The 24,452-nt window shown below is 30.7% G+C and overlaps 1 protein-coding gene across 1 annotated transcript in view; it reads left to right on the forward strand.

Annotated features, from left to right (window-relative positions):
* TECRL (trans-2,3-enoyl-CoA reductase like) overlaps window positions 1-23,746 on the forward strand; it is a 99,089-nt gene extending 75,343 nt beyond the window's left edge. Inside the window, exons 6-12 of the mRNA XM_077755694.1 lie at window positions 1,101-1,206; window positions 2,466-2,538; window positions 6,856-6,899; window positions 19,429-19,486; window positions 22,232-22,317; window positions 22,727-22,772; window positions 23,619-23,746. Coding sequence (XP_077611820.1) covers window positions 1,101-1,206; window positions 2,466-2,538; window positions 6,856-6,899; window positions 19,429-19,486; window positions 22,232-22,317; window positions 22,727-22,772; window positions 23,619-23,746 — 541 coding nt within the window. The remainder of the gene's footprint in view (window positions 1-1,100; window positions 1,207-2,465; window positions 2,539-6,855; window positions 6,900-19,428; window positions 19,487-22,231; window positions 22,318-22,726; window positions 22,773-23,618) is intronic.
* The last annotated feature ends 706 nt before the right edge of the window (window positions 23,747-24,452 follow it).

Genomic DNA, 24,452 nt, shown 5'->3' on the forward strand with positions numbered 1-24,452 from the left:
TAGAACTCTTATTCTATAAATAGAACAGCAGCAACAAAACAAATGCGCAAAGAGATAAGCAAGATATTACAATTTGTTAGGTAGATAAAAACCAAACATAAAACCAACTAAACAAAACCAAAAAGCTGCCCTGACTCCATAAAAAAAGAAGCTCAGACTTTTTCAATATGGTTCTTGCTAAAGGGCAGCCAAACAATGAAAAAGTTATTCTGAATATTATAAGAAATCAAATGAATTCTAAGTAGGTTTTGGATATTTTTAAAACTTGTAAAATTTCCCCTCTGATACCCATTCGTTTGGTCTGTGTATTTATAGCTCCCATTCTGTTTTCTGTGTTTATTTACTTGTTTGTTTTGTTTTAGTTTTGTTTTAGTTTTTTTAAGATTCCACGTGAGTGAAATCATGTGGTAGTTTTTTTTTTTTCTCATGACTTATTTCACTTAGCATAATAACCTCTAGTTCTATCCAGGTTGTAGCAAGTGGCAGAGGGGAGGGGAGAAAAGGGAGGGACAAAATGGGTTAAGTGGAGAGGGAGACATAAGCTTCCAGTTATGGAATAGACATGTCACAAGAGTAAAAGGCCCAGCATAAAGAATATAGTCAATGATAGTGTAATAGCATTGTATGATGATAGATGACAGCTATACTTGTGGTGAGCATAGCTTAATGTATAAATTTGTTAAATCACCATATTGTACACCTGAAATTAATGTAACATTGTATGTCAACTACATTAAACCAAAACAAAAGTGTACATTTTCTGCTTCATTCTTGAGGCATTTTGATGAGTACATCTATAATTTTGTGTATTCCTGGGGTGGGTGTGAGCATATAGCTTATGACCGGTATTATAAAATACTTTGAGTGTCATCAGAAGTCAACTTACAGAGAGTGTTGTAACAGAACTTTTATTGTGGAATAAATTTAGAAAATTTGTAGCATAAAAATATTGAAATAAACATTAGTGTTTGATTATTAGGAATGTTTCCTAATAAGTATTGCTGCAAAGTAAATAAAAATAAATAATAAAATGTCTTATACATAAGGCAAGCCAGACCTTTCGAAGGGAATTTAATGTTCATCTTTTATCTTCTTTCTAGTGTGGCTTGCTTCTGTCATTGTATACACTATATCCGATATCTTTTGGAAACCTTATTTGTCCATAAAGTTTCTGCAGGACATACACCTTTGAGAAATTTGATAAAGGTGGGGATTGGTATGTTTTGTCATTTTAATTACTATTGAGAAATTTTATGTATTGGGTCATCCATCAAAGAATACAATCATGTTTATTTATCTAATGCTAAGATTTTTCCGTTCAACTGTATCAGCACATCTTAAACAGCTGTTCCTGAGATGTCACTTCCTCCGTGACCTATTTTACTGGAGCTGCCCTCAACCAATAACCCTACAGAGAAGATTTGCCACGTCATTTCATTACAGGCCACATATGCTCAGTCACATTCAATTTTGGAAATATGTAGCATTTCAGACTCTTTAAGTGGCACTTGAAGAGGAGGGATGTCATATACAAATCCTCCTTCAAATACATGTGTGTGTGATTAAAATGATGAAACTACATTCTGTATTGATGACAGTTGTCAGTTAGATGGCAGTGTCTTTGCTCTTCCAAAAATGGTGAATGCAAGAGTTAATAACCTTCCCATCAAAGACTTGTCAAGAAAGTGGGAAGTTTTATGAAATATTAAAGTGGAAATGTACATGATATAACACACTGCAATTCAATTTTCCAACTCTATTTCCAATTGACTAATTTAAAATTGACTTTCAGTAAGAAATATTTCCTTATTTAAAATGTCCTGGTTTTTTTTTTTTTTTTTTTTTTTTTTTTNAACAAGCCATTTTATTGTTGTCATTGTATTAAACCAATTAATTCTAAAACTCTCAGAAACCTCAAAAATCATTTAGACTAGCTTCTATTCTGGTAAAAGACATTAAGATTTATCATATCAGTACAGGATCAGTATTGTAGCCTAGGACTTTTAAAACTAGGGCATTTCCCTTTATATTCTATCAAGACCTGTTTTACTAATGATTAAATAACTCATTCTTTTATTCATTTACTGATGGAAAATGAATATTAATGTATTTTATTTAATACATTCTTATTTTATGCTTTCATTCATATTTATTACTTGATAGACAAAAACCACTCTTGAAAGATATTCCTAAAATATATTGTTACATTTGCCTTATATCCTAAATACCCATTTATAATAATAAGGGCTGAGCAAAGTAATGCATTTCCTTAGTGATATCAAATAGGCACATGTAAAATACTATTTTATTGTGTGAGGAAGCATTTCATTTATCTAGCTTAGAACATTTATACCATTTTTCATATTAAAAAAGCTGCTGTGTTGCATATAAGTATATGGGATAATTTCAAATGGTATGATAGATTTTATATATATTCCCTAACTTTTATTATGTTTTATTTATAGGGCTGTGCCTTTTATTGGGGATTTACTTCTTGGATTGCCTACTATATTAATCATCCACAGTATACACCACCATGTATGTATGACTTCTTTCTAATTAAATCCATACTAAGTTGCCAACATTAAGACTCTCTTCTTAACTGCACAGAAATTATGAAACATGGTACACTTAAAACATAAGCAAATAATGAAAACCTGTCAACTTAAGTTACTTCTATATAATACTCCATTAAATTTTTATGTATACTTAAAAGACCAAGTTGACTGACATTGATTCATTTTCTTTCCATAGGGATGCTAGCAAAAATATGAGTTGGTTATAGATCTCCAGAGACAGATAATAAAAATGAAAGGGTGAAGATTAAAAAGAAAAATTCCGTATCATCACACAATCACATGAAATCAACTGTCTGGATTTTAAAAATAAATAATAAATATGTAATTAAAATACTAAATATAATTCAGTAAGAAAAATATAAACAATTTGTTTCTTACTATTTTCTATTTATAACTTTATTAAATATCCTGGCTATTGACTCAGATGAAGCAATTTGTTGGAAAGCACAATGGACCAACCCTAAATTCTTAGCTCCTAAACTTGGAGGAAACTAGCTGTACCAAACAAAGAATCCCATTTCTTTTTTTTGCTGTGGACTTTTCTCTCCTCAGCTTTTACTGCAGCCCACAAAGCACACAGAGGGCTCTAGTGCGAAAGGGTTGAGGCTTCAAATTTAATTGATAATTATTTTTTGTGCTTTATTTCTGGTGTTTTCAAAGTTTGAAATAAATAGAAATGAATAGAGTATTCAAGCTTTATTTTAGATTTTACAAAATCAGTAAAACTGCCTTAATATACACTTGAAGGACCAACACAGAATCTTTGTTAAGATCAAGACATCTAGCTGAGCTTGCTGAGTCAATCATTGCAATGTTCAAAACTTTAATTCTTCTAAAAACTAACGACTATGAATATTGAAGGGAGAAATTTCCTAACCTCATATAACTCTGATACTTAAAAATGTTTTATCAGAATATGTACCTACTAACTTTAGAGCATTAACAGATAGATATTTTTGCTCCATAATATGTTAGAAGAGAAGCCTCTGAGAAATACTACATTCACATATCTTATACAAAATAGAGGTTGATTGTTGTTAACATATTTGAAGTATTTATTGAAAACCAAATGTTTGTCAAGAATTGTAAAATTGCTATTAAGAAACATTATGATGTAAGTGTTAATACTCCCTATTACAGATTAGGAAAATGAGATCTTGAAAGTCTGATTTTGCTGGCTCAAGACTCTCAAATGCATTAAGGTATAAATAGGAATCAAATTCCGTGAACATATATACAGCAATATAATACTGATTCCAACTGGAAAGTGAATATCATATAAAGTCCTATTCTCAACAGATTTGACTGCATAAAATTAATGGTATCTGTGCACTTACACACATTAATTTAAATAAAAACCAACATATTATTATATATTTCCAACACATATACCATTAAGGAGGTCATATTTCTTACTTCTTAAAAATATTTAAAGGTAAATAGGAACAAAATTATCATAACTGAAAACTGCCCAATGACAGGAATATTCCATTAACTGCAAACTAGAATGCATATGTTCAGAAAACTCAATACATATGTTTAGTATCAGCAGCAATCAAGGAAAATGGCCTTTTTAAAAATTCTAAATATAAAACATTATAACAATTATAAAAATGTTACAGAAAGCTTGCATGATGGCTAAATTATTTTCTGGAAGGTTTGTTTCAAATTATACTATCTGTACCTTTGCTTTTTGGAAATAATCATTAAAAATATTTAAAAATTATACTCTTTGTCCCAGTACTTGTTTTAATCATATCATTATTTATTCTCATTAAAAAATGGAAACAAGGTATAGCTTCACTGTCCTGTTACATGAAATGTTCCAAAATCCTCTCTTGTCTATGCTAATATCTATGTATCTTCTAAATCGAGTACAATAGTGTAGTCAGAGTCCTTCCTCATGTCCTTCATTAAAGTAAATCCTTCATTTTAGCTTTTACATTAAATACTATACAGGTCTTTCTTAGTAATACTTATCAGGGTTACAAACTTCCATTTGTTATATTGCGATCATTGTTTCCTTGTCAAACAGTAATTTTTATCAAGATAAGAGTTGCTTTTGGCTTAATTTTAATTGATTTATCACAAGTACATACTATAGTACCTGTCACATAAATTCTTAATACCTATTGTTGAATGAATGAAGTTTTGTCTACAAATAAAAAAATATTTGATTCAGCTATAGAAGACTGTTTAATTATATGGCAAATGTGCTTAGTTATATGTCAAATGTAACATTAAGGAATAAGTGATTATAAAAGTGTTTTATCATATACTGTAAAAATATATAGAAAATATGTATAACTTCAAGGAAAAATCTGAATTTTAATTGTTCTACCATGGTTAATGGGATTTTTATGCATTATATTTCTCTTTACTCTTTTATCTCCCAAATTTTCTCCATTTGTTTTTTTATTTCATAATTAGATATATGAACTTTATAAAAACAAAATCTCCAACATTTCTACATGTTTTGTGTATACATGCATAGATACTGATGTAACTTTTTTTACTAATATAACTATATTATACTTTTAAATTTCTAGCCCAAGGAAATAGAACTTCCATAAAAGTCTTATAAAGAAAGGTGTTTGAAGTTGTATTACCTATCATACATAAAATTAAAATAACACTAATTATGCAGCAATTAGGTAATATCTAATGTTTAGAGCTAACCACATTACACATTATGATGCAGATGGTGTCATAGCTTTTGCAATGAATGCTTAATAACATTGGAAAAGCCTTTAAATGTATTCTTATAAAATATGCCGGATTTAAAATAAGACACTATATTTTTATTTGTAAATGTGTTTGCATAAATACAATTTACAAGTATAAACACTCACATAAAACTAGAAAAAATGCAACTGTTAATACAGGTGCTGAGCTTATAAGAAAATTTTATTTTTAATACTTTTGTATATTACAACTTTTCTACCATGAGAAAAGTGACTTTAAGACACTATCTTAAATTCTACTTTATTAATTATTCATATATGATTTGGGAATTGATATAACTCATATTTTTCTTTACTTTAAGATGAGAACATTAAATCTACCTCATATATTTGTTTCTAGATGAAAAATATAAAACACTTAAAATAATCCCTGTTAGAAAACATCAATGAGAAAAATTAAAATTATTATTATTAGAATTTTTCTTTTAGTTGTTAAACATTAAAAAACATGACATATCATCGGATGCAATATTAGGCCATATGATACGTATGTATGTATTTATTTATAAAGGAAATATTTTCCTTTTTTAATTTAAATTTTAGTTAGTTAATATACAGTGCAATATTGGTTTCAGAAGTAAAATTTAGTGATTCATCACTTACATACAATATCCAGTGCTCATCACAGTGCACTCCTGAATACCCTTTACCCATCTAGCCCCTCTCCTACCCACCTCCCTCTGTCAACCCTGTTTGTTCTCTATCATTAAGAGTCACTTGTAGTTTGTTTCCCTTTCTTCTCTCCCTTCCCTTATTATTTGTTGATATGTTTTGTTTCTTAAATTCCAAATATGAGTGAAATCATATATTTGTCTTTCTCTGATTGATTTATTTCACTTGGCATAATACCTTCTAACTAAAGAGGTAAAAGATCTATACTTTGAAAACCATAGAATATTTATGAAAGATACTGAAGAACACACAAAGAATTGGAAAAACATTCCATGCTCATGGATTGGAAGAACAAATATTTTTAAAATGCCTATACTACCCAAAGCAATCTGCACATTTAATACAATCCCTATCAAGATATTGCCAGTATTTTTCACAGAGCTAGAACAATTCTAAAATTTGTATGGAACCACAAAGGTCCTGAATAGCCAAAGCAATTGCGAAGCAGACAAACAAAACTGGAGGCATCATGATTCCAGATTTCAAGCTAGATTACAAAGAGGTAGTCATCAAGACAGTATGGTACTGGCACAGAAACACACATACATCAATGATGTACTTTTAAAGTGACAAATGAGAAGTCAAATCTGCCTTCAAAGAGTTTAATAATACGAGTTAAAGGTAGATTCCATTTGTATTCTAAATATCATTAGGTAACTAGAAAAAAAGTACATGTGGAAAGCAAAAATATTTCATCCTTTTAAACTGCAAATGCATTACTCCCAAAGGTCAATTATATGCAGCATAATACTTTGGATGAGAGGATAGTAATATCCAATAAATACTGCTTCAGTTATGTCTATAATGTGACAATTCATAATGTGAATGTTTTCATTACATCCTCTTTTCCTACTTTCTAGCATTTGGAAACCGTCAAGTCACAATATCTGCTATCAATTTTTTGGTATGTATTATTTATTTATTTATTTATTTGCTATTCATGCTTAACTGAAGTGTTATTAAGAATGCAAAACAAATATTTGATGATTTACCATGTACAAAATATGATCTTTTTATATTATATACTTAATGCTATTAAGTGAAATAGGTCAAACAACTTCCACAAATCAAGCCATAGCTCTCCAAATCTTTTTTTTTTTTAGGGCTCTAAATCTTTTTAAGTTTATTCATTTACTTTTATGAGAGAGATTGTCTGCACACTTATAAACCTCTAACAGCAAAAAGTTTTAAAATTATAAAAGATTAACACCTAAAAAAACACTTTGGTGGGGCATCTGGGTGGCTCAGTCCATTAAGCATTGAACTTCAGCTCAGGTCATGATTTGTCAGTTCAAGCCCCATTTCAGGCTCTGTGCTACAGCTCAGAGCCTGGATACTGATTTGGATTCTGTGTGTTTCTCTCTGCTCTTGCCCCCACTCACTCTTGGTCTGTCTCTCTCTTAAAAATAAATAAGCATTAAAATTTCAAAATAATAACAATAATAAAATTTTAAAAATAAAAAACACTTTGGCATAAGTGTTAATTAATTCTGAATGAAAACAAAATCTATCCAGTTATTTAAATTATTCTATTTAACTTTACATATGCATTGTTTGAATTGGGTACACATCCATCTGAGTGCAAAAGATCATTTAGTATTCCTGAAGTGCATTATTTTATTAGGCACATATAATACACCATAGATTTCTATCATATAACTCATGCTTTTATTGTTTGTTCATGTTCTTCCTCATTCCTGTCCTTGATAGATTAACTCCTGTGATTCATGCTCCTGATGTATTGATGAATTACTTTGATTCATGTATAAGTCTATATCCTTTGTGAGGTTTGTATTAGACAACTTATACTTTCACATTTCATCTAAGGCACAAATCACATACCACATTTTGTTCAATGGTCTCATGTAAACCTGTGTGTGTGTGTGTGCATTTTAATTAATAGTTTAGATAATAAGGCCCTCTACTTGTTGGCTGTGGCAGGTGCAGGTCACGCTTTAATATTTTTAACACCTGGTCTTGTGCATAGTAGAAATACTACTTTCTTGAATGAATAACAAGAACCATTTATTTATCATTTCTTTTTAAATGTTTGTTTATTTTGGAAAAGAGGAGGTAAGAGGAGGGAGAGAGGGGGACAGATGATCTGAAGCAGGCTCTGTGCTTACATCAAAGAACCCAACACAGGGCTTGACCTCACAAACTCCGAGATCATGACCTGAGCCAAAGTTGGACGCCTAAAGGACTGAGCCACTCAGGCGCACCATGTTTATTCATAATTTCTTAAATGTATATTTAGTGCATATTTAAGTATATATTTAATTTTCCACATGTGTATATTATTCATAGTAAGGCTTCAGTTTGTTTTGATGTCTTTATTGCTAATCAACATTGTACCAAGTCTAATGATCTCTGTATATTAACTACTCAGTAAATTTGAGCAAATGGAAGAATTAGTGGATAAAGAAAACAATAACCACATATTTGGCTTTTATTTTGATATATTTTTAGTTTCATACCTGATTATTTTTCTCATGTTTATTCTCCTTATAATGTTAACCACTATACAAGAGTTTTGTAACTTGCTTTCAATTATTTCTGTGTAAATATTTACACATATCCCATTTATATAATATTATTGATTCTTTCCTTTTTTCAAATGTGGTATAGCCACAAATCTATGGCTCTAGTATAAAACAATTTTTTTTAAGTTATAGCTGTTTAAAAATGTCATAGCAATTATAATAATTTAAGTGTAAAAAAAGAATAATTGGAAACAAGCAAAATTCAAATAGCTTGCTCTATACATTTTTTCCCAGGACTTTTAAAGATGTTGCCTCCTGGGGCGCCTGGGTGGCTTAGTCGGTTAAGCGTCCGACTTTCGCTTAGGTCATGATCTCGCGGTTCGTGGGTTCGAGCCCCGCATCGGGCTCTGTGCTGACTGCCAGCTCAGAGCCTGGAGCCTGTTTCAGTCTGTGACTCCCTCTCTCTCTGACCCTCCCCTGCTCACGCTGTCTCTCTCTCTCTCTCTCTCCTAGAAATAAAAAAAAAAAAAAAAAAAGATGTTGCCTCCTAATTAAGCTACTAGTGATCATTCTTCACACATTCTTTTATTAATCAATGTTTCTTTATACATTTCACTTGGGGGGTAATAAGGAGGAGGAGAATGAGGCAAGTCAAAAAATTTCATCATAATTGCTCTTACACGGGCCAATGTCTCAAAATAAACAAATAATGATACATAGTAGCTTTGACTAGGTCCAATATAGACAGTAGGTAAACACAATGACTTTAATTCCATATTTCTAAGCACATAACAAACATTGACTGTCTTGATCCTAGAGTTAAATTAAGATAAAAAGAACCATCTGTGTTTTCAATTATAGACAGTATTGAGTATATGAGAAAAAACTTGTTTAAAAGTCAAAATTTTGAATTTTGTCTATTCTGTTGTAAATATGCATTTAGAAATAAAGTAGAAGGGCCACTGCGACTCTCTTAACATTATACATCGTGATGGCAAATTAAAAAGGTCTGCTAGCCCTGGAATTTCTTAATAATGTTGGATGCGGGCAAAACATTTAATTTTCACGAATAAAATATATTAAGATGTAAGTTTTAGGAAACTGATTCTAACACAGAATGTAGTAACAAATGGGTTGAGTTTGCACATTTATCACCTAAATTGAAGATACCTACCATAATACTATGAGCATAACATTCTGTATTTCAAGGTTAATTTTCTTCATTCATAATAAATAAATGCCTAATTGTGTGCCTTTCACATTTATCAAAAACATGCATATGCAAATAGTTTGGAAAGAAAAGCATCTTTTTTTTTCTAAGAGTTTCTTTTTATGTAATCTCTGAACTCAGCATGAGCCTCCAATCTGCAACCCTGAGATCAAGAGTTGAGTACTCTATTGACTGAGCCAGTCAGGTGCCCCACAAAGCACAGGTTTTGTTTGTTTGTTTTTTTTTTTTAATGTTTTATTTATTTCTAGGAGAGAGAGAGACAGCATGAGCAGGGGAGGGTCAGAGAGAGAGGGAGTCACAGACTGAAACAGGCTCCAGGCCCTGAGCTGGCAGTCAGCACAGAGCCCAATGCTGGGCTCAAACCCACGAACCGCGAGATCATGACCTAAGCGAAAGTCAGACGCTTAACCGACTAAGCCACCCAGGCGCCCCACAAAGCACATGTTTTTAAGTCAAGTGCATTTAAAATATTTTATATTAAGATTATCAGCATATATTATAATCAACTATTATTATGTAAAGAAACAGAGGGGAAATTCATAGGTCAATCTTGTGTAGTATAAAGTTTGACAAGAAAATGCCTATCTTGCAAGTGCTAATTTTTCTACAAATGTTTGCAAAACTTCCTATTTTTCATTTATTGATATATATGCCCTCTTAATCTAAGAAAAAAATGCTTTATTCATTTAAAATTGGTTTTTCTTCTGTTGTGTTGAGCAAGATTACCACCTGGGTAGAAGACAATGTATGAGAACTATGTTTAATATGGTCATAGTTCTTTTTTTTAATTTTTTTAAAAGTCTTTATTTCATGTTGAGAGACAGAGACAGAGAGCAAGAAGGGGAGTGACAGAGAGAGGGGTAGATACAGAATCTGAAGCAGGCTCCTGGCTCTGAGCTGTCAGCACAGAGCCCAGCACGGGGCTCGAACCCATGGAGCGTGAGATCATGACCTGAGCCGAAGTCGGATGCTCAACCGACTGTGCCACCCAGGTGCCCCTGGTCATAGTTAGTTCTTAATGACTTCTGGTTGAATCAGGCATTTAGTGGACTATTAACAAATAATTTTCTTTTATTTATTATTTTTATGAAATTTATTTTGAGACAGAGACAGAGCATGAGTTGGGGAGGGGCAGAGAGAGAGGGAGACACAGAATCTGAAACAGGCTCTAGGCTCTTAGCTGCCAGCACAGAGCCCGTCGCGGGGCTCGAACCCACAGACTGTGAGATCATGACCTGAGCCGAAGTAGGACGCTTAACCCAGAAGCCCCAACAATTATAATTTTCTCTTTTGCTTCTGCCTTCTGTTTTTTTTTTTCTAATGCCATTTTGAGCAAAATATACTGTAAACAAAACAACACACTTAAAACATTCCAAAGTGGAGTATAATTCCTTTTGGAAACTTTTTGATTTTTGTCAGTTTTGCCATGTTTATATTATATTCTAAGAAGTAGTTTATCACCTCCCTCTCTGTGTAAGTTCTTTCTGACTCTCGACATGACACTGTTCTCTCAAATATGTTCTGAAATCACAAAATCTATAAGTGAAAAAAACCAAATAACTAGAATCAAATATAGGCAAATTTTTGAAGACATCAGAATATCTTTCCCCACAACTTTCAGATCTAACTTTGTTTTTCTGCTAGAAATGATATGGACAAACACTATACTGCAGTGTCTTTATATTTCTATGACCTCTCTTCATTCTCTGAACTCAAGTCCACCCGCAAGGAAACAAAATCACTATTTCAAAACAAAATATATTCTATCATTTTTAATATTTTGCTATTTTATATATAATATTCTTGTTTTCTTTATCCTCTCTTCCGCTCAGTTTAGTTTTACTCTCCAACAGCAGTTGTGGTTTATCAATTCTTTGTACAGTGAGCACTTCACCAGAAGAGGATTTTTTTTTCTCCTGAATTTCTTACTTTCTTCAACAATGTAGGAAATGAGAGAATAGATAACATGATTTGCAAAATACTGAAAATCACTCTTCTCCCTGGTTTTGCCTGTGTGTCTTCAGTTTCACCAATAGTTATCCACTCATTTAGGTTAAATTTTATTATTAAAATGCAAATATTCTTGGAGAAGTAATAAATTATGCTCTTATCAAGCAGTCACACCATCTCTCCTAACACAAAACCAAGAAGGACCTTGGGCATAGAAGAGTAATCTTTGATTAGGGGAGAGGATGCTGGGAACACTATATCATAGCATTTAACAAGGCTGGAGGAGAGTGAGGCTGTTCTATGGAAACTGCAGTAAGACCAGGAAACTGCTTGAATGTTTTGTATTTGTGGAAGACATAAATAAGGGATGAAAAGTGTGCCAAAGGTAATGCTGTCATTCTCAGCATTGTGCTCAGGTTTGTTTGTGACAACTTTTTCTATCTTTTGCTTACTGTAGATAGACAGTTATAGACACCAATAAAAAAGATTTACTTTTTTTATTGAAGACTTAAAATTGAGGACTCTACCTTTTCTCATCATTTGCCAATATGATATCCTCTCTAACACCCTTAAGTTTCTAAGATATCTAATAACATAAAAAGAAATAAACTTTTACACCTATGTTGAGTTGGAGTTACTACTGCTTCTTAAATGATTCGTTTAGAAAACTGGTTTTAAAAATAATAATGTAAAAATAATGGAAATTGATTTTATTATAATTTGTTATAGTTACCATTTAGTTTTAGCTAAAACTGATTACTCCTAAAAACAGTAATAATTTAAATTAAAATCAGCAGCTACTATAATGATAAAACATATTATTGCTAAAATATATAGCATCAAAGCTAATATGGAAATTATTTCTGAAAAAATAATCATCATAAATGTGTTTTTAATAATAATTTACCACAGAGTCAATATTTATGAAGTATCTTTTTTTAATTTTACTCTATGGTGCTATTTTTATACCATAATCTTATACCATCTGTGCACATTCTTGTCTTATACAATATTTCATGAAAGCTCTATGGATTAAAAAATAATTCAGGAACCCCCAGAAATGTGATAATGAGATGGACCACAGAAACAAAATAAAATATTTTTAAGCATTAAATCATTTTCAAGATCAAATATTTTGAGTTATAATCTTGAGTGAAAATATCATCTCCTATAGCAAGTTTTGTACAATAAAATATTAGTTTCATGCAGCAAATGAATTCATAAAATAACTATTAAATATTACTTTTCATATCCTGCAATAATATAAATACAATATCTAAACTTTTGTTAAGAACTCTAGTTATTGATTTTCAAAAGTGAAATATATTGGTGAGAGCAAAGACAATACAATAGAGCAAAATAGTCATATTAAATGATGCCAGGACAACTGGATATCCACATAAAAAAAATAAATTTAGACACTGACCTATACGCTTCACAAAAGTTAATTCAAAATGGATTACAGACCTAAGTGCAAAATGCAAAACCATAAAACTCTTAGGAGATAACATAAGAGAAAATCTAAATGACTTTAGGAACACAATGACTTTTTAGATAAAACACTAAAGAATAATCCAAGAAGAATATAACTGATAAGCTAGACTTCATTAATATTAAAAACTTCCAATCTCCAAAATACAATATGAAGAGAATGGGAAGAAAAGTACAGTCTAAGAAAAAAATATTTGCAAAAGACACATCTGGTAAAAGGTCATTATCTGGAATGTATAGTGGATTCATAAAATGCAAGAATAAGAAAATAAACAGCTGAATTAAAAAATGGGTAAAAGACCTTAAGTGACAACTTACCAATGAAGATATATAGCATAGTGTATAGCATATGAAAAGGTGCTCCAAATCATATGCTATCAGGGAAATGCAAATTGAAATGAGACAGCACTACAAACCTATTAGGATGGCCAAGAATCTAGAGCACTGACAGCACCAAGTGATCATAAGGATGTGGGCCAGACACCTGGGACTGTCATTCATTGCTATGGGAATGTAAAATGATCCAGCCCCTTTGGGAAGCAGTTTGGCAGTTTCTTAAATACACTTTTACTGTATTATCCAGCAATTGTGTTGTTTGATATTTACCCAAAGGAATTAGAAACTTATGACTACACAAAACCCTACAAATGGATGTTTATAGCAGTTTCATTCATAACTGCCAAAACTTGGAGTCAACTAAGATATCCCAAAGTGGGTGAATGGATAAACTATGACACATCCAGACAATGGAATATTTTTCAGTGCTAATGGGCTATGAAGCCATAGAAGACATGGGGAATGATTAAAGGAATATTAATCATTAAAAGCAGTCATTCTGAAAAGGCTAACAACTGTATGATTCCAAACAGATAACATTCTGGAACAGGCAAAATCATGGAAACATAGTAAGATCAGTGAAGAGAGAGGAATGAAGAGGAAGAGTGCAGAGAAATTTTAGGACAGTAAAATACTCTGCATGATACCATAATGAGGAATGTATGTCATTATACATTTGTCCAAACTTAGAATGTACAAACATCAAGAGTGAACCATAATGTAAACTATGACCTTTGGGTGATTATAATGTGTCACTGTAAGTGACAAATGTATCATTCTGGTGGACACTGATAATGGGAGAGGTTATACATGTGCTGGAGGGAGCAGGGGTTACATGAAAAATCTCTGTACCTTCCCTTTGATTTTCCTATAAACTTTAAACTGTTTTTTAAAAAAGTCTTAATGAAAAAAAGTATCATTTAGGATGTATATTTTCTAATAAATCCATAATTAACCTATTGGATATATTTACTCTGGAACACAATGCATGTTATCCTTTTGTATAGACTCCTATACAAATGATTTTCATAATAAAAATAAAGATTAGAAATTGAAATAAATTATTAGAATCTTATGATCATAGTGATAAATTATTATGTTATAAAACTTAGGTTAAAACAGTATAATATTGTCTTATATTATCAAATAACACATCTATGTGAATATCTTTAATCCCTTAGAGTAGAAACTAACTTCTTAAGCTTATAATGCTTGATATGTACCACAGATGAAGCTTTCCATAATTATATAGTGATCCAATTTCCCTTGAAATAATAAGATAAAGTAAATAAGGCACAACTTATAATAATAACACTTATTATTATTAGAAATAGAAAACTTAAAAGAGCTGAAATGCAAAACACACCTGATTATCAGTTTTAGAGACATTTTAGCAGATTCTATTTTTTAATTATATTAATATAATGATAAACTTACATCTGCCAATAACTAATAATAATGACAACATATATAAAACTTTGGGAAAAACAGATGTTTAGGATGTTTAGATTTTGTTCCCTAGGTGCATCATTTTCACTTAGATAAGTAGAGAATGCTTCATTTGATGAAGCTTGCAAGAAAGAACATGACAGAAATTACAACACAAGAAATAACAGATGTTGAGGATGTGGAGAAAGGGGAACCTCATGCACTGCTGTTGGGAATGCAAAGTGGGGCAGCTACGGTTCTCCAGAGAGAACCGTATGGAGGTTCCTCAAAAAGATAAAAATAGAACTACCTTATGATCCAGCAATTGCACTGCTAGGTATTTACCCAAAGGATACAAAAATACTGATTTGAAGGGCTGATGCTTATAACAGCATTATCAACTATAGCCAGATTATGGAAAGAGCCCAAACATTCAACTGATGAATCAATAAAGAAGATTTGTATATATATGTACACACACACACACACACACACACATACACACAAATGGAATATTACTCAGCAATCAAAAAGAATGAATCCATTTGCAACAATGTGAATTCAGCTAGAGTATATTATACTGAGGGAAATAATCAGTTAGAGAAAGACAAGTACTATGTGATTAAATTTATATGTGGAATTTAAAAAATAAAATAGATGAACATAGGGGTGAGACTTTTAACTACAGAGACAGTAAACTGAAGGTTCCTGGCAGGGATGTGGGTGGGGGATGGGTTAAATAAGTGATGGATATTAAGAAGGGCACTTGTGATGAGCGTTGGGTATTATATGTAAGTGATGAATCACTAAAATTCTATTCCTGAAACTAATATTACATTATATGCAAACTAACTAGAATTTAAATAAAAACTTAAAAATAAAGTGGATCTCTGCAAGTTAGCCTTCTTGGCATTGGTCATAGGCATGCTATGGACTGAGCATACCTATGTAGTACCTAGTAGTAAACAAGAAGCATCTTTACTACTGAAATTCCAAATATTGTGATACAATCATGTTTTTTAATATGGAAACAGTGTGATTTAATGGCGAATATTTTGATAAAAATTTGTACAACACTTCTAATATATTCACTAAAAAGTCCTTTAAGAGCTATTAATTTGACACTTCCCAGCCCCACATGCACATTGTTAAATATGTTTTTAAGATCTACATATTTATTTTTAAGTTTTTATTTAAATTCCAGTTAGGTAACATACAGTGTAATATTAGTTTACGGAGTACAACATAGTGATTGAACACTTACATACATTACCTGTGCACACCTTAATTCCCATCACCTATTTTACCCATCCTGCATTGTTAAATATTTAGTAATATTAATTAAAAATAAAATTGAAATGTCAGAGAACTGAGAGTACTGAGGATGCTGAAAGAATAAAAGTATTTCCATTTACTTTCTAAATCAAAACATCTAAGGAAAGATTCTGTTCTCACGTGGACACTGTGATACTTTCGGTTAGCTGACAAAGTTATATTTCATATTTATCAATATAATGTTAATGCTAAAGAGAATAGATTATTGAATTATTAACACCCTATTTTTCATATAGTATGATGCATCAGACAGTTAAGCTACCCAATAAAAATTATATGAAACAAGCACAAATAATTTTTGTTTAGATTTATTTTAAGCCAGACATATACTTCCAAATGAAAGTACATCTGAAATCATAGTATTTACCCTTCTAAACTTCTTTTGCAATTAAAACACTATCTAGGAAATTTTAAAAAATGTTTAACTATGGTAAAAACGCAAATAGCATAAAATGTACCATCTTACCCATTTTTAGTGCACAGCTCATCAGTGTTAAGTGTATCCACATTGCTGTGCATGGACTCCTAATGACTTTTAAAACCTAAGTCATCTTTTTCTTCATAAGTAAGGTGATTCTGGCAATGCCTCTGAGTTGCCGATCTCTCTGTGAATGTGTTTAGAAAATATAAACTTATCTGTCTAATTAAACTTTTTGAAAAAAGGCAACATTGTTCCAAATTGTCAATTTGTATATGAGCAAGTCAAATGAAATATTTTCATACTTATTTGTTTTACTGTTGTAATGCAGGAAAACCGTGCTTCTTCTTGCATATCATATTTAAATATAATTTTTTCTTAAAATATCTGGACAATGTTTCCATAGTATTTTTTTCTTATGTTTCTGTGTTCTTATTATCTACAATGTCTTTACCATTGGTGTTACATAGGAATCATACATAGTTCATAGTAGATTGCATCTGTATGTTTTGCTACGTAAGACAATTTAAATTTTAAGTAAGTAAAAATCAAACCTAATGATAGCAACTTCCTGAAACTTTATTTACGAAATTATTGTGTTAACATATAATGTGCGAAATGAATATATCTAGTTTAGAAAAGAATCAATCCAGGAGAAATGTGTAAATCAGGCTGAAAAATGTTCCAGTGTTTCACACTTAATGTGCTTCTGAAATTTTATTCAGTGATAGAACCATATATTGAGTTTTATAGCACTGACTGAATTTGCTAATATTACTCAGCTTGGACCCAAGAGGAAATTATATCAACCACTTCTATCTAGGTCAATTAGCCTAGAGTGGACTCAATCATTCTCCAGAATTTTAAAGCCAGTGCTTAAGGTGAAAACTGAAAATAGTCACATTGCTCTTTAAAATCCATTATGGAGTTGCTAAGCTGATGATAAACTAAGTATTTCCTACCATATGGATATAGCCAATGTGTTTTTTTTTTTTTCTCTCCACCCCTGGAATGTATATAGATATGCATTTCATTAGTAGAGAGCAAGATGGAATGGTTTCCTTATTTACCACTTTCTTATCCCCTTCTTTTATTTTTCTTATTTTTCTTACATGTTTTATTTTGGGGCTGGAGTGAAGGGGTAGTTAATCTTAAATTATGGCATTAGTATACAGCTACTCTAGTGGTCTGACTGAAGCCTAAAAGTTCTTTTTTTAACGGCCTCACCTTGGATAGAAGATTGTTCCATATTACTGTGTTGTAAAAACGTAAGAAGGTGAAAGTATTTTGATGGTTCAATAAGTATAAAATATTGATAATCAAAAGGTGAATATGTTTCACCAGAATAAAATCCATATTTCTAAAGGATAATTTGTTTATAAAGATTTGGTAAGATAATTTGCTTATTAATTACTAAGTATTTTTATCATATATTCCATTGTGTGTTTGGCACTGTGAGTGATGAAAAATGAGTATGACATGCTATTTGACTGAAAGATGAGCAAAGGTATTAAGATCAAACAAATATAACAAGTTATTAATTTGGTAATTATATGTTTTGTAGTGCAGCCAATACGTGACATAGAAATTTAGAGAAGTGAGATCAATCAATGTAGGATAATTTTCTGGAGAAGTTTTGAACTGATGATATTGGTAACTAAAATTATCATAATTTTTTTGGACAATTCATATGTCAGACACTGGATTTCTTTTAATCATCCTAAAATAATCATGATGAGATGGGAAGCAATATTTGCATTTGGGTGAAATGAAATTTCAAATGTCTTAATCATGTATTCTCTAATAAGTAATTTAAAAGATGTGATATTTGAACACAAGTTCATCTAACGAGAGCCCACACTCTTACCAACATTTACCTACAAATAATTTCAACTATAAAATTATTATTTGAAAATGCAAAATTCAACTTTGATTCCTAATGATAACTTGAGAAACTGGGAGCTTCTTCTACAATTACAAAATGATTACATGTGAATAAATCCATACAGAAATTGTTGAAAAGAATAAAATCAGGTATATTTTAAGAGATTAGTACCATTATAGACACTGAGTTAAAAACATGCTCAATTATGGGATATATTATAGCGAAGCTGTGTATGACTCTAAACAATAAAGGTTTTGAATAACAACTTGTTATTTATAACATAGTATTTAAATGTTGAATACATACTGGGAATATTATTAGGCTTCCCCATGCTCTGTCCAAAGATATCAGTAAGACAAGCTTCCCAGACGGTCATAGTGGCCTATTTACAGGGACAGCTAGTGGAGTGAACATGATCAAGAGGCCAGATGACAGACAAGTAGCAAGTGTCTTTGTGAGACAGTACATCTTACAATAAGTTTTCTAAACTGAGCTGTATCCAACTGGTAGTCACACTACCTGCCTTGCAGTACAGGTTCAGTAAGTACAGTAAGTACCACCCATGCAAACTTACCTACTGAAATAAATACAAAGCATATAATCAGCACAAACAAGGAAATTTGAACCTAGATGTCAAAAGGTATCAATAATATCTTCAAAGTTTCTACCTCTGTGTGACTCATTATGTTAATGCAATATATATATTCAACAGCTTTTTTTGTTATAATTCAAAATATCCTTTCCTTGCAATTAGAGTATAATGTCTCTTGGATCTTTGGAATTAATATATTACATGGACATTAGTATATATAGAGAGAATACAATTTTTAAAGAGGAACAGGCATGTCACGCTGAAAAGTTTTAAATGTTTTACAGATCTGTGAAGCTGGAAATCATTTCATCAATGTAGTATTATCTCATCCCAATCACACAGGTTAGTCTTTTTTTATATTTTCTAGTGTGAGTTGTGTTAATTACTATTATTCAAAGCCTTAAGTGAACAATTTTTTAAAGGAATAGTTGGAAACATTAAAGACAGTGTCCCCCAATTCTAGCCCCTTTAGTCTTAAGTTTTTCAAATATTTGAGTTAAATCATATTTTCTAATAATGGTTTCTCTAAAATGAAGTGTGGATGCCCTTCTCACATCAAATGACAATCTCTATATGAAAAAAATAAACAGATGCTAAGAATTAAAGCAGTATTAAATAACTATAATATGATTTGAAAATATCTGTACTTTCTCTGACTGAAAAATGGTAACTGATTAATGCCAATGCTATGGTGGTTTACTGTCTGTTTTTGCATAACAGCAGAACCCGCATTTAATGAAATGGTTGGATGCCTTTTTTATCTTATCCAAATTCATAGATTTACTGAGTTCTCTTTGGATGTATTTGAAGCCTAAAAGTTTTGATAGTCTGATTTGTTTTTAGTATAGAAACACAATACAATTCTATAAAAATACTAATATTGACAAAATTAAGAATATCACTAATTTTAGTATTGATTATGAGCCTTTAAGAATATCACCTTGCTCAAATTTCTTCATTTTCTCTGGATTACAGTATCATTATATGAAAATGAAAATTTATGGGTTCCCTGGGTGGCTCAGTTGGCTGGATGTCACATTCCTGATGTTGGTTAAAGTCATGATCTCATGGTTTGTGGGACTGAGCACCTCATAGGGCTCTGTGCTGACTCCATGGAGCCTGCCTGGGATTCTCTCGGCCCCTCCTGTGCACTCTCTCTCTCTCTCTCAAAATAAATGAATAGATATTTAAAAAATAAAGAAAAAGAAAACAATTAAATCATAATGTTTCTAAAGTCAAATGTGACTCTGGACTTGTTGAAATGAAAAAACTTTTTTTTTCTTCAGTGTTTACTCCACCTTTCATCTTCCTTATATGTTGCTCTTGAGAAATCAGAAATCTAATGTTCCCTTCTTTGTTTATTGATTTGGTCTTTTTGCCTTCAGACTCAAAAGACTTTATCACCACGTCTATTAATTTTGTAGGTTGTGTCGTAGAGTTGATCACTTCAGGTCAATTTTCCCAGACACATGATAATTTTCCAGGACATTGATTCATGTCCTTTTTTTTGTTATAGAAAATTTTGTAATTTAAAATTTGTTTTGTTGCTTTGTGGACTGGGTGATGGGGTAAATTATATATGTATTATATGTTTATATCTTATATATCACTTTCTATTTTTACCTTCTTATTTCTTTATTTTGGCTGTTTTTGTTCATCTACTTAATAGTCCTTATTCTATTGAACATCCTACTTTAGGCAAATTGAAATGTCTATATTACTGAGATGATTTTCTTTTCCTTTTTCTACAATTTCTTTCTTGAGTATAACCAACTCTCATCTTTTTTTTTTCTTTGTGTTTTGGCCATATCTATTTTGAGTTTTGGAATTCTTTTTTTTTTTTTAAGTGTATTTATTTATTGTGAGAGAGAGAAAGAGAGAGCACTCACACATGTGCATGACCAGGGTAGGGGCAGAAAGCAAGTGAGAAAAAGAATCCCAAGCAGACTCTGTGCTGTCAGTGCCTAGCTGATACTGGGCTCCATGATCTGGGCTTATGAGATCATGACATGAGCCTCAAGCAAGAGTCAAATGTTTAGTGGACTGAGCATCCCAGCACCCCGTCAATCATTTTTCTTTTGATGAATATATGGGCATTACACCAAGACATTTACATGTATGTTGTCAAGATAATCTATAATATTAAATGGTGTATATATTTATCTTTATCTTGAAATGAGCAGTACATGAAACCTGTATAGATCTAATACATTTTTTATGCTGATATTTTAACAATAGATACAACTCTGAACACAACATGCTGGCATTTCATTCTGGCTTTAGAATTATAACTAAATAAGATTAGTTGATATGTTATCCAATTAAACTTGCTATGGAGAACAAACAGTAATTTTATAATTCATATTTACTTTTTTATAAATGTCACAGCTCAAAGTTCAACTTGCAATCATTTTAATACGTTATCTAAAATATTTCTTGAAATAAATTAAAAGTCAAAGAATCACAAAAATCAAATGACAGTATGCGAAGTATAATGAAAACTGTAAATAACAATCCTGATTGCTGAGCAGAAATAATTTATGTGGTATTTCTGAATTTTAACTATGCTGATATTCACTGTAATCCTCTTATGAGAGATTTTCACACTTTTCTGATATAAACGACATCCTTATGAAATTCCCTTTGGATTTTCACTAATTAAATAGAAAAGGAGGTTTGAAGTATTTAACAATCTCAACCAAAAACATCTTCTTTGACACTAAAAAAGAAGAGACATGCGATTGTTAAAGTACATTTACTAATTTTAGTGTGCAATTCAGCTGCAACTGTTATGATATGCAAAATACATTCTGTATTAAAGTTTAAATAACTGATTATCATGGTATATTGTATAATTTTACGGCAACATAGCTCTAGACATAGAAAATTACAGGTATATTGTTCTGAGTCAAAAGGTCATAGCATTTGAAACTGGGACTCTTCTGAATAAATTGGAAAATTGGTTCTATAAATACACGATGACATTTTATGTGGTGTAAGTTGTTTTAGGGATTTTAGAATTATATAGAACATATATGATTAAATTTGCAATATGTACTATCATTGATATTTTATTCTTTTTAAAAGGAATTAATGCCTGTTTTCCAAGTCCAAATTATAACCCTTTCACATGGATGTTTTTCCTGGTTTCATGTCCTAACTACACCTATGAGGTATGCTATTTATGCATGTAAATAATTAAACTTTATTCTATGATAAACTAAATGCATATGTTTCTGTATTTACAGGTATTATAGTTTAATATATGTGATTATACACAGGTTTTTGCTATAGATATAGGAATAGACAGAGATACAAATTATGAAATAGATTTCAGTTTGAGTTATAGGCATAAGAAATCAGAACATTTAACATTTAACATATTTTATGAATATGATGCTGTTTATGAAATTTTATATGACTATTATAATTAATGATAAAATCATTATTTGGGGAAAATTTATTTCTACTTATAGTTTTTCTATCTTTCTATCGTGTTTTAAGCTTTCACATTACCTATTTAATATCATAAATCAAAAACTTCCTAGATTAATTATGGTATTTATTAATTTAATCTAACAGATTGGATCATGGATTAGTTTTACAGTCATGACACAAACACTGCCAGGTAAGACCTCGGTAATTTGACATTTAAGTAAATGATCCTTTAGGATAAGTGGTTTCTGAGAACAAGTTTCTATAGTGCAAAAGTCTGGCATCTTTGCAAAAGGATTTTTTGCTTTCATTTCTATCTTTATTTTGGATATTTCTAGCAGTATTAAAATATATTGGAAAAAAATCACTAGGTACTTTTGGCTTAATGTAGGCCCAAATACATTTAGTAAGCAACAAGGATTTATTAACAAGAAGTTGTGTTAATAATGCACTTCACTTGAAAATCTCTTTTATGATGAATACAGACGTGTGTATATGTTATGTCCTTCAAGTGTTCATGATATCTCTGAATGGAAGGCAGGAAGCATGAGTGTGTCATCTCAAATGCTGGGCATTTTAACATACATAAGAGTTAAATTATAATGAACTTCACTTACTGGAAAGTAAATGGATTACATACATTACAGTGTTCCACTGTACAAAAATTTTAAATCATAGTTAATGTAGTTTGCCATGTGGATGTGTGTTTAGAGGTATATTATCTGCATATAGAAAACTACTATTGAAAATTAAAACAGTTAATTCCTTATTTGGAAATACTTTGTGGCAGTGAGATATAGAAAATGTGGATTATTTTTATCTCTGCTATATTCTTTCTATGTTACTTCAACTATGCAATAAATATGGATGAACATATATTATGTGAAGCAATTACTATGAGTAAAGAAAATTGATACAGAAGTATGCAACATTTGAGAAATATTTTAAGAGCTACATATGATAGTTGAATTTTCTTAGGATAACTTGCTATATCGATCATAGAAATAAGAAAGGATAATTATTTCTTTTTTTCTTCTAGTTGGGATTTTTACACTTCTGATGAGTATCCAGATGTCTCTGTGGGCACAAAAGAAGCATAAGATTTATTTGAAGAAATTCAGTTCTTATATGCATAGAAAATCAGCCATGATTCCATTCATACTGTAGGAAAAAAATAGGTATCTCATGGATAGAAAAATAGTATATAAATTTACTAAATCAGACTTGGTCAATAGTTGACTATTATGTAACAGGAATTCAAAACAACAATACTTTTATTGGTTAAAAATATTAAATGGTAAATTCTAGCTAACTTTAGAGTAATAAACTTGAGGCAAATAAAAAGTAGAAACTGTAGATATGACTAATAATATATCCAAATATTTTCAAAATGTTGGTCTTTGAACAAGGTTTCTTACTTCATTAAATGTTTCATAATACTATTTGCTTAAGACAGTTAAACTATCTGAATCATAAACTAAAAATTTATGATTTTAAACCACTTGAATTTTATACATTTTGATGGTAATTTATTATTTTCTTTATTGTTTAACATGTTATTGAGAAGTATAATATGTCATAGTAGTATTTCAATTTCTTGTGAAAAATCTATTACTATTAAAAGTAAAACATAATTTCTCAGGAATCATATTTATTTATTCATACAAACATTGTATGTTGTCATTCTGAAACTATAACAATTAAAATATTTTCTAGACACTATATACTAAATCATTTGAATACTTTATATTGAAATATATATTTATGTTTACATATGTATCACTTTATGTATATATAAATATTGAAATATGTATACTTCCAGTGGATTATATGTGATGACAATACATATAATACATACATTGGAGATTTTTTG

This window comes from Crocuta crocuta, unplaced genomic scaffold (assembly GCF_008692635.1).
Source record: "Crocuta crocuta isolate KB4526 unplaced genomic scaffold, BGI_CrCroc_1.0 scaffold192, whole genome shotgun sequence".
NCBI lineage: Eukaryota > Metazoa > Chordata > Mammalia > Carnivora > Hyaenidae > Crocuta > Crocuta crocuta.